The 12553-nt window shown below is 37.8% G+C and overlaps 1 protein-coding gene across 1 annotated transcript in view; it reads left to right on the plus strand.

Moving 5' to 3' along the window:
- VPS41 (VPS41 subunit of HOPS complex) overlaps positions 1-12553 on the plus strand; it is a 114909-nt gene that overhangs the window by 65905 nt on the left and 36451 nt on the right. The window contains exons 11-14 of the mRNA XM_032181035.1: positions 4476-4573; positions 6933-7062; positions 8777-8892; positions 10507-10563. Of these exons, the coding sequence (XP_032036926.1) occupies positions 4476-4573; positions 6933-7062; positions 8777-8892; positions 10507-10563 (401 nt within the window). The remainder of the gene's footprint in view (positions 1-4475; positions 4574-6932; positions 7063-8776; positions 8893-10506; positions 10564-12553) is intronic.

Genomic DNA, 12553 nt, shown 5'->3' on the forward strand with positions numbered 1-12553 from the left:
GTTTTTCAGAAAATCAACTTCGAAGCTTTGAAACTTAAGGTTCTGACTTTCCGGCTGTCATCAAGGTTTCTATGGGATTTGCTTAAAGGTTGCAGGTGCTTCTGTCTGCAGAACTGTAAAGACAATTGCCATATTTCTGAAGATGATTTTATTGTTGTGGGGGAAAAAATAGGGGTAAGAGGATTTCAGCCCCAGTGTAGCACTGCCATTTCACGAAGCCTGACTGCAAGTAAGACAGCAAGTTGTGGCACTGCTTACAGTACACAAAACATTTGCTAATTTAATTGAAAGAGCAGAATGCCCCAGATAGATGATTACTGGCATGACCAAACAGTTGTTCTGTTTGTTTGTTGTTCTTTTTTTTTCTTGATGTTTCTAATTCGTGTGATACTGTAGTTGAGATAAATTATATTCAGTAGCAAAATTCTCGCTTATTTCCATTTTGTGCTGGTAGCTAGTAAGGCAACAACTTTCAGCTATAGAGGTTTTACAGACTTTTCACCGATTTTAAGCTTTTTTTTTTTTTCTGTCATCATATTAAATTTTACAATATCATTTATAGTGCCCTGATTTATTTCAGTGAAAATGCTCATCCTCTTTGCTCTGTGGCATTTGAGGTTATCTTAAGAATGATTAATTGATCACTATTAATTTTTCTCTTAAAGCCTTTCCAAACTTTCTGCCATCAAAAATAAATTTGAAGATCACACTTTTTCTAATATATTATTTTTAAATGAAGAGTGAAGGCTATGAATTGTGATTTTGGGAGCATAAACTGAGGAATTCTGTTTTTGTAATCATTGTTGTATAGGTCCTACCACTGATAAGCGTCCTACCCTACTGCTCTTCCTACTGAAGGGAACAGTCCATTAAAATGTCATTGCAACATGTATATGGTTAGGTAAATAGTTGCTTAATTTTCACTTATATGGGGAGAAAAATTGCAGGCAATTGTAAGGATACTTGAGCACAAATAAAGGACGCTCACGTGGTTACTTCACTGGTCCTCCCCAGAAATTTCTGTTTCCTTTTGAGTTGTGGCTGACATTTCATTAACTGGGCACATCTTGAGCTTTCTGCTCAGGTTCCTAGTCTACCCTGGAAATCTGAATTTATGAGGACTGTTGTGGAGCCTAGCAGGAGAGAGAAACCATCTGAGTACAGAAAAACTCAAATGCTGATGCAGGTATTAATATATAATGATTTTCAAAGAAAATTATGAATATTAGAAAATTATTAATATTAGATATGTGAGGTTTGTATTCAAGGTTTATGTTGATAACACATCTAAAAGTAGTAGTATTCTTTTATTTCTTTAAAAGTAAACTGTGTATATGTAATTTGCCTGTATGCACCTCAAGACAACTTAAATAATGATAATGTAGGACAAAAGCCTTTGCTGGTCCTGTAATTGGAACTGAATGCATACACTGTGGGGCAAAAATTATATCAAATGCAACTGCGTGAACCTGATAGTAATAGTTAATCGAAGCATGCCATTTAGTATACTATTTGTTTTGCATAAACAACCTAGCTCAGTAAAAACACTGGTGTTGGAGACGCTACCTTTAGAACACTTAAGGGTATGTTATACTGCAGCCAGCAGAAATGACTGCAAAATTTGCAGATGTGCTTGAAGTAGCTGGTGAAAAGGTAGTTTGGGAGTGCATACTGACATCACCCCAGCAGGTAGCAGTGCACCGGAATTCATGGTAGGTTTCTCTCATACATCATATGGAATTAAAAAAATAAAATAAAATAAAATAAAATTCAATAACAAGACTTCTTTTCATCTGCACATTAAGTTTCACGTTCATTCTATGCAGCTTCCTGGCTACTTTCTCAAAAGATAACATGGAAACCTTGGCCCTGTTGAAATTAATGGCAAAACCTTCTGATATCACTGTAAACAAAATTTCACATGCTAAATCTGCAGTGGAGAAGCAGGGACTGTTTTTTTGAGATTTGATTAAACAGAACAGACTTTTTTAGTTTCAGTCTACTGCTTGTGTATCTTTAAAACACAGAGAAAGAAGTTTTATTTGGGTAAACAAGGTAGCATGTACTGTATTGTGTATTTTGTACATTTCATTTAATGAGCAAGGTGGTTTACAGGTTTTGTCTTTGTGCTTCCTAGTAATTTGTTTGACAGTTGTATATAGCTGGTGAACATAAAGTAGATCCACTGTCAGCATATCTTCTGTCCTTTCTTATGACAGGCATAAACATACATGACAAATGGTAATACCGCTTTCATTTCCATTTACTTCAGTGATACACCTGGTTTAATTGTTTTGGATCTTTTTCAAATTAGCAGCATTTCTGCAATACCTCCGTGTTGGATTTCCCCCCACCTTTTTCACAACACACTGTCCAGAGAATAAGTCAAATTAACCTCGTAGTGTTCTGTACAGCTATAACTGCTGTAATTTTTCAGTAAAACTGTTTTTGATGAGCTGCCTCAAAGGTTTCTGCTAGGTCAAGAAGCACTGTCTGTGCCAGGTGGTCTTTGTTCAAGGCTGTCGTAGCAGAGCTGGAGCATTGTGTTTCCACAAGGCCTCTTGAGGAGGATGAGCTGAGAGAAAGCTGAAAGTGAAACCAAGGAAACTAAACTCTATTAAAAAACAAAGCTTCAAGTGATTTTCTTTTTTGTCTTGCTGAACAGCAGTGCTGCTTTATCCTAAATACACCATTACAGGGGTGTTACAATCGTTTTTAGCAGTGCCTCCCTGGCTAAGGAACTGAAGCTCCAGTGCAGGTCAAACATGGGATTTTTGAAAACTGCCCCTATAATCTTTATAAAGATACCATTCACCACCCTGTTTTTCTCTCCAAATTCAAATGACAATATTTTAGATGCCTCTAAAACCTTCTCTTGTCATTTTTTAAGCTGTCAACAAATATTTCTTTGCTGTCCTTCTACCTACTGCTTTGGATTTCGCTTCATTTTAGTTTTCTGTGTTCTTGTGTCTGGCTCACATGTTTTTGTAGAATGCCAAATATTAGGTAGTAAACTGGGAATAAGATTTATTACATAGACGTTCTTAACATGGTTGGTTTAAAGCCACCATTCAGAGCACTATGTTGGTGCAGTACAAGTAATCTCATCAGTCTTGCAGGATAGAACAAAAAAAATTGCATTCAGGATTACAAACATGAACCTATTCTTTCCTAGAATAGATTGTGTTTTACCCTTATGCCATGCTTTGGTCCCCCAGTGATCTCAAAGTGTCAACGGTCATTAAGAGAAAAACAGCATTTGCTTATTCAGGGAAAGACAGATGTCAAATCTTTATTCTATTTGTCAGTATTTTTTTTCTTCTTTTGCAGGATGATGATTATTTCTCTTGTTTCTTCTTATTACCATAGCTGAAGAAAATTAACTCTATATTTACTGTCATTATACTGTATTTTCTATTTTCTTTATTAAAATAATTAGTACCTATTTCAATGAACGATAGGTAATAGTAATGTAGCTTGCTAATTAGAAAGCAAGGAGACATTTATTTTCTACTTATACTTAGATTTTCCTGAAGCCATTTATTGGGAGAAAGTTACGGTGGATCTGATATACCTTATTTTACAAGAATAAGTTTGCTAATACAAATACTAATTAATGAAAACACTTGGTCTTGGTACTTCATCAAATTCCCAATGTTGTGTTTGGGCTCCATGAGAGAGTCACCCAGAAAAAAGAGAGCCCCAGATGTTTAATGCCTGTTCTGTTAAACCCATACATAATAAAAATTAAATAGTTATATCTGTGGAAGACATGTGCTTCAATGGGCCTTTTTGTAAATACAGTTCAAATCTTTTTCTTTTTATCTCAAAATAATCCACACTTAAATTGGTCTTGAAATAAGACAGTTTAGGAAATTACATTTTCAGTTTTAAGAACAAGCAAAGCCACTATTTAACTGTATCTTTTCTTAGTAACGAGTGTATCTGTAAATCTTCTCATGATGATAAATTAATAATGAGCTTTGTGTTTTCATTTATCATACATATCATATCAGATGTAGCAAGATCATATCAGATGTAGCAAGCGTGATTCTCTTAAGGCAACATGACTTGCTGCAAATATGCAAACCTACAAAGATGTTTCATACGTTACCTATTTTACTGAGTTTTGGTGATGTTTTTTTTCTTTAGTCCTCCCAGCCCAACCCCCCCAGCGCAGTTACTGAAAGTCTAGCTGACCATTCATTTAATATATTTCATCTCTGGCATGTCCTGGAGCACAAACATTTCTTCTTGCAAGCCTTAATGGAATTTAATCTGTTAAATGTAATTTTTCATCATCTTGCTGATCCAACTGGGAGGACTGTAGGTTTGTTATATGTATCACGTCTTCGTTTCTCTGAACTGATACTGGGTGCCAGTGGTTGTCTCTGAAAAATCAGTTGTGTTTTTTTCTTAGGGAGCAGTTCATACATTTGTTTGCCTAACAACCTGTTTTCTTTCCTGTGTTTCAGTTTTCCAGTTTGACACTGAGTTTTATATCAGTGGGCTCGCACCTCTTTGTGACCAGCTTGTTATACTTTCATATGTAAAGGAGATTTCAGAAAAAACGGTAATTGTTTTTACGTTACAATTTCATCACAGTGCCAAGCCACGTCTGGTGAGTTAGGGCTTGCACCAGTCACACAGATCTGATTACCCATGAAAGAGTTTGTAGTCAGCTTGTAGTGAGCAGTGCTTGAGACTTCTCTGACCTATCAAATCAGGGCAGTGGAGGTCACGCTGAAGACTAATGGATTTACCTTTTAAAAGTCCTGTCTGGGTTCCTTTGTTTCCTGCAGGAAATGGAGAAGGTCCCTAGGTAGTCTTGCTTTTTTTCTTCCTTTTTCCCCTCCCTCTCTCTTTTCCTCTCCTTTTCTCTCATTCTTTCTGCTATTTCTGCACCAAAAGAACTGAAGGATCCTTATAGCCGAAGAAGCACCTTGCTGACACTGCGCCTCAGAAGTAATGAGAGCAGTGAAGCTGATGAACTCAGACAATAGGAGTCATGGTGCTGGGTGGGATGCGTTGGTGCAAGCCAAGTAGCATTGTTGCTCACCTCACCTCCAAGACCTTAGCTGTGTTGCACCAAGATCCGCGCATAGATAGCTAAAAATTAGGATTTGTGTCAGCTGTTCCTACAGTGAGCGGGTGCGCATGGCGGCTGGCTCCAACATTTATTTCATACTGCCGAATGAAAGGCGAGGTAGCAGAGGAAACCCTTGAAGTCGCAGTGTGAGAGTGGCAGATGCTCTTGATCATCTCTTTGATAGCACGTCTGCATTAGGCACCCATCGCCATAGTAACCTCGAGCAACTGGGTGCACAAGTTGCTAGGCGATGAAATGCTGTAGGTTCAAACAAACGCTCGAGCCTGCCGAAATCAATAGGGTTAGCTTCCAGCTCTGCTGCAGGATGTCAGATTATTATTTCTTTATTTATACGAAGGAGAAAAATAATGTCACAGCACAGTTTCCCCAGAGAGCTGGCGTAGTAGTCCTCTAGTGTGTGAGAGTCAGCGAAAGAAAAGGAGGCAAACAAATGGGATGAGAAGGGGGAGGAAAAGGCGGGCTGGAACGCAAGGAAGCAAGGAAATGGGGAAGTTGTCAGTAACGAAGAAGGGAGCTAGTGGAAAGCCAGTAGTAACTGAGAAAGGTGAAACTCATTCTGGCTGCTTTAGGGAAGAAGGATGAAAAGAGCATGTCAGGTAGTACAATGGTAATAGAACATAGGAAAGAAATTTCTCATGCGTTTGCCTTTAATTAGCCTTTTAAGCAAACAGCAAACTGCAAGCTGGACTTTGATAGCCTCCCAGTCCCCTGAGTACCTATAGCAAGGAGACAAAAGGACTTCTTCCCAGCACTGTGCTGTGACCTGGCCTGATGGGAGCCCCCTGCTTACCACCTCAGCTCCGCGGAGCGCAGGCTGGTTGAGCTGATCACTCACTATGGATGCTGCTGGGTTGTGAGGAACACTGTTCTTGCTACGCTTGATTTCACAGCTTTCAAATAACAACTTCTTAGTTGTTACAAATTGCATCTGAGTTGAACTCATGGCTGTGTTTCATTTTTCACTTGCTCTGGAACAGTTAAATCCGGGAAAGACCCAAGTGATGCTGCAGCCAAATGCATAGGCTGGAGCTGTGTAAATCCACTTCTTGTATTGCTCTGTTCTCGCACTCTGTATTTTGCTACTATTCATAGCTAGAAATATGAAATAATGCATTATCTTGGACCTTAACCTAATTAAAAATAAAGCTAGCTGAAGCCAGTGATTTCCCTGTGTTGTCATCTTACCTTAACCACCTACTTTGCACTGCCAAAGTTCACATTACTGAATATCACCAGCACAGCAAAAGTTTTAGTTTATTCTCAACCTAATTTTAGCTCTGTTGCTGTTGGATGCTTAGAAGTGCAAACTTCTTTAAAAAACAAAGAAACAAACAAAACACCTCAAAAAAAGTTAATCTTTGTACTGGAATAACATTGTTTTTTTAGAGCTCTGTCCTCCAGGGCCTGAGCCCAGCTGACAAGTCTCTGAAATTGTTCCATTGTTTATTGAACACAGTGGTTGATGATCATCTTTGATAGCTCTGGAAACTTCTGTGACCAAGAGTATAAAAATAATGGTCAGACTCGGGGTAGAATTTAGAAATTTAGACCTGTGTCTTGGCTGAATCTCCTTTTCAAGGGAAGCAAGCCAAGAGTTGGGATAACTTTCCTTTGTGTTCCAGATGCAATTACAGCTCCTCAGTAGGTCATGTTTTTACAACTCATGGTTCGAAACTGAGTACCTAGTGCCAAGAGAATACTGATACTGCATCTTTGGGAATGGCTGCAGTTGTTGAATTTCAACCTTATTCATAGGTGACCATGAGCTGGTATTGCTAAGTAAATTGTATAGGATGCAGCTAAGACATTTGTGTTTTTCTAGGAGGTGGAGTGTTGTGCGCGGCCCAGGCTGGACATTGTACAGCCCCTGCCTGAGTCTTGTGAGGAGATTTCTTCTGATGCGCTAACAGTACGAGGATTTCAGGAAAATGAATGTAGAGATTATCATTTAGGTAGGTGTCCTTAATATTGTTTTGTTGTGGTTTTGGAAGTGAATTAAAATGACCTGATTTGGAAATACTTTGAGCCTCCTTTTTCATTTTTGCTATCTCCTTGAATAACAGTCTGGAACTGCTTATGACACTGAAGTGTACACTGAAGTCCACAAGAACAAGTCAGATGAAAAAACACAAACATGCTTTATTTGCAAAGGGGTGTATTTACACATGATTTTCAATGCCATTTATTAAACCACACATAGTGTGGTAGGGAGAAATTTAGATCTTGTGTAATGTGCAGTGTCATGGAAAGAATTATCTTTGATAGAGCCTCAACATGATCTTTAGGAGCTCTTCCATATCATTGGGCAAACCTAGAAGGGCTTCAGGAATACTGAAATGAATGAAACAGTGTCTGGAAAAGCTATGTTAAAGCCCAAGATGGAATAAACATGATTTCAGCAGTAAGATCAGCTTAAAAGGTTCACTTTAGTATTTATTTAGCTTTTCTGTGCTGATAAAGCTTCCAGCATATGACAGACCTTAAAGTGGTAAAATGAGTAGAAACTGGAGTTTGGCTAGTTCAGCCTTGAAGATGGGTTTAATTATGTAACAGGCAAGGAGAATAAACTCTGGCACAGCATATACCAGTTTTTTAAATAAGCCAGTGTGATTTTCTGATATATGTATTGTAGTTCAGGAAGATGCATGGCACAGCTGATGCAGAAATCCTTGGTGAAGATGATATAGCCAGTGTTAAACAGAAACATACCTTCTGGCTTTTAAAATCCATGAATCTGATTATTAAACAACTTCTCTGGCAGCACAGTTCAAATCATAGGCTTGGCAGGCCTCTGTGTTCATCAGTGCCCTTAAGCCACTAGAAATAAACTATATCTCCTCCTGATCTCCAGAACATCTCTGCTGCTATCAGTGGAATTGAGATTACTTTATACCTGTCCAAAAGCAGAACACTGATGCCCACAGTTCTACTTTTATGCTTAATGAATATTCTAGTTAACCTGACAAGTCTAGATTTTTTTAGATGGCTTTAAAACAAGCAGTATTTTGTGGATTGCTTATAGGTTCGGGACTGTATTTGTATGCATGCATAGATACAGCTACAGGCTGGGGGATGGGCTTCTTTCCCATACCCACAAAATATAGTGATTCTTCATGAGTTCTCTGCAAATAGTAATTATTCTGAACAGCAGTCTTCTGTGCTTGGTTTTACCTTTAAGTACATTTTTACTTTGGGCTTACTCAAAAATAAAGACTTATGGTATAAGCAAATGCATTATACATACAACCTTAACTTACAGCATTGCAAATGCATTGCTGTAATGATGTGCTGTGTCCCCAGGGGTTATGGCATCTATCATTTATGTTTTTGATGGCCTTGACCTTGATGGGGAGGATAAGTTTATTGCAGGCTATGTGGTGTAATAGTCCTCTAGAAGTATAATAATGTGTTCTAAACCATCATAAAGTTTACACGTAGTGGATGAATCAGAATTTGCAATAAGCTGTAGTGATTTTTTTTTTTAAAGCTATTTTGCCATTTAAACCAGTTCTAATTTATTGGAGAATCCAGCTTCCCAAAGAAGCATGTTCTGCTGGAGTAGCTTTGCTGGCTTCCTTTTCTTAAATTCCCCTCAAGGGTGTACTAAAAAGCAGAGCTTTACTTAAGGAAAATATAATAATAATAAAATCGTGTATGTATTTGCAGAGTATTCGGAAGGTGAATCACTTTTTTATATCATCAGCCCAAGAGACGTGGTTGTGGCTAAAGAGCGGGACCAAGATGACCACATTGACTGGCTTCTGGAAAAGAAGAAATATGAAGTAATTTTTACAACAGTCTTTCCTTCAGAGTTACCTGGTTTTGAAGTTGTGGTGGGGTGATGAACTTAGCTAGATCATTTGGATTAAATATTTTCTGTTCCTTCAGTCATTGTCTAAATGATTGTGAGGGCAGGTGATGACCATACATCTCTGCATTGCCTCTGTGGAGAGTTAGACTTCTTACTGGAAAAACTCGTCAGAATTACACCCAAATGATGTGGATGAATTAAATGCTGTGAATACTGCCCTCAGCATCAGATATGATGTTACTAAACAGCTGTTATTAATTTAGCTGTTATTAAATTATCTGTTACTAAAAATTATTAAAGCTGGTTTTTGACTTTAAAGCAGCAGAACAGTTGACTACTGAGCAGTGTGGGTGTTTTTCTAGATCTCTTCTGACTAAAGAGGGAAGGAAAATGGACATAGTGAGGGATATTAGATTTTCCCATTCTATATTGCTTTCAATATAGAACAAAAATGGTGTTAGGGCATTGCGTGTTGTTCCATGTTACTTACCTTCAACACTGAAGTTTTTAAAAGTAAAATAATATGGGTTCCAAGTGTAGGTGTTGGTGCTGAAAGCAGTATTATTCGCCAAAAAAAAACAGAGCCAATATTGAAAAACAAGGATATATAACTCCCTTTGAAAAAGCAGCTCAGCAGTTAGTTTTCTAAATATTAGTGTTTTTAAGCATTTGTATCTTAACACCTAAAACGATATTAAATTCTTACAGACAATCTCAACATGCACCCAGTGTTCTGGATTCTGCTGTCCTGCAGCCAGTGATTTAAAAACACTTGCTACTGTGCATGAAGTAACTTTCAAATCCTTATTTACGTGTTATTCGTTGGATGCCCATTAAAAGAAAAAATTGCTGTTCAGCGCTTGCTCCTTCCGTTACTGCTGTCATGATATTCCTCATGCAGATTTGTTTAAATCCTTGAGGATGATTTTGCATCTGAATAAAAAACTCACATGATGAACACAGTTATGCCGTTTATGTAAATCACAGCATTTGGTCCCTGAAGACTCCAGTAATTTGCAAGTGACAGCTGTGTGCGTGTCTTTGTGAAAGCTATTCAAGGTAGCAGATAGCTTGTGTGTTATGATGTATGTTAAAGGTTTCATTTTGTTTGTAAAAGTGCCAGCTTTGTTTCTATGCACTTGAAGGAGGGAGAGGAACTGCAAATGACACTTAAATATAAATCATACTGATTGGAGAAGGCTTTTGGGGTACAAAAGAGAAAAGCATACCCTTCCCCCAATGTCATCCTGATGATTTTTTTCACAGGTTTTGGTAGTGAAGGGTTCTCATTTGAAAATGATCCAATGGGATTGCATTGTCTGTTTCGTTGTAATCTTGAGATTTGATCCTAATATAGTAATGTGGAGTGAACCCAGATGGAAACAAAAGTAGTTTTCTCTTTGGTTGACTGCTTTTGTTTGAGTATGAATTCAAAGCTGTTCATTCAGCCATGGCATTAAAAATTCTACTGCTTCAAACACCCTGCTCTGAAAAAGAAATAGTTGATTTATGCAGTTCTAGAGCTTTCTGTATTGAAAGTTTGTGTATTTGGCTAGTATCTCAGTTTTCTACTTTTTGAATATAGGAAGCTTTGATGGCAGCTGAGATCAGTCAGAAAACCATAAAAAAGCACAAGATTTTGGTAAGTCTCAAAACTTCTATTCAAAACAAAATATCTGATTTCTTTTAGAGCACTGTGAGATGCTACAAATACATTCCCTGTTCTGTGTCACACCAGACAATAGCTGTCAGGCATACTCTGACTAGCATTTGATTTCCTGGTTTCAGCTGCAGAACAGGAATGTTAGTGTGTGAAACACAAAAGGATGTGGATTTTATGAAGGTGCTATTGACATTAAAAAGAAGAGAATTGCACTTCTCTGATTGCTCATGGGGTTTTTGTTTGCTTTTGCTTTTGTTTTAAATTTTCTGTTGTTTCAAGTAACACAGTATTACAATATTAGAGATTGGGTTGGGGGGTGACACATTTCTCTAACTTTTACCTTGTATGTTTGACAGGGTTTTGGCAGGAGTTTCAAAGGTGCCGTCGGAAGACCTTTTAAATGCTATTGAAATTCAGTTGCAGTTTCACATCTAGCTCTCTCATGTTGCTTTGCAATTCTCATTATTTTACATAGTTAAGCTTCTTTTCCCCTGTATAGTTATTTCCCATGTTTATAGTTCCTTCAGAGCACAAAAAAGGATATTGTTGTTATAGACAAAAGAGTGAGGGAGATAATATAACAGCCACAAAAGCATCACTAATTTTCACTTATTTTATTTTTAAATTGACCTCAGTATGAACACATTGGTATTTTGTTAATACTGGTGTTTCTTTAATGGAAGTGTTCTTTTCAGGTACAAAGTGTTTGAAGAGGTGTTTAATTTTTAGCCAGATTATTTCTACAATATGCGCATTGCATATAAATACATCTTAAAAATTCTTTTCTTCTGATGCCGTCCAAAAGTTGAATCAAGTCCTAATGGCATGCCATCACCTATCACAGCTTGCGTGATTTAGCTGCTTCATGACCCTTGCAGAAGATGTAAAAATTCTTAGAGGACATCCTGACAATACATTAGAATATATATATATTTATGCTTTTCTCTTGGTTTGCAAAAATTTATTCCACTAGGTTTCAATTCATTGTGGGTATACACAAGCACAGTCATTGAGTGTTTGGCCCCTAACGCAAAACCTAAGGGAAAAATTGTTGATATCAAGCTCTAAGTAAAGTCTTGGTGGTACAGGGATTTACAACAAATCATGTTCTCAGTGCCTATCAGTGATCAGACCAATGACACCACAGTTGCACCACCTGCCAAGTCAGGTGGATGTCTTGGGCCTTTTATAGTTTGCAGGAATGAGCATGCCCCTCTGTACCTCCCCAGCAGAGTGCACGGATCTTATACAACTGCAGCCCTTTCCTTACACTGTCTTCTCTGCTTGCTGGGAGACTGGCCTACAGGAGAGAGGCTGCCAGCAATCTTCATTCTCAGGAATGGTGAAGTTGAAAATACAGAGATGGTTCATGTAGTAGCATGAAATCCAAAAGTCTGGAGTGTATTTATGGCTTTTCTTTTTTCCAGCTTTGTAATAGATTGACTGATCGAAGCTATTGGATATCTCCATTCACATTCTGCTGTTCTCAGTACTGTCTTTGATTTTGATCATAAAAAAATATGTTCTGTCTGAGAAGACCTTCCCAAATGTCTGTCTTTTCAGGAAACAAGGACTTCTTTCATTTTACAGCCCTCTTTGTGGCTGGAAAAAATGCGTTTTTAGCAATATGACTCTTCCATTATGCAGTGAATACACTGGTCTATGTTGACCTTGACACTACCACGGGGATTACAATATAAGGCATGGTGGTTTGACTTAATGTATTAAATGCCTACCAAATTACTTTACAGTTGACCTATGTGATAAACTCTTGAGAAGATGAATTTAGTATGTTATTACTGAGAACTTTGTGAGATTATTATATATAATTTCTTTACTTTATGAAGCAGCAGGAAAACTTCATTAGGATTGGAGAGCTGGAGTACCTCCCCTGTGAAGACAGAGTTGGGGTTGTTCAGCCTGGGGAAGAGAAGGCTCCAGGGAGAGCTTATAGTGGCCTTTCAGTAGC

This window comes from Aythya fuligula, chromosome 2 (genome assembly GCF_009819795.1).
Source record: "Aythya fuligula isolate bAytFul2 chromosome 2, bAytFul2.pri, whole genome shotgun sequence".
Classification (NCBI taxonomy): Eukaryota; Metazoa; Chordata; class Aves; order Anseriformes; family Anatidae; genus Aythya; species Aythya fuligula.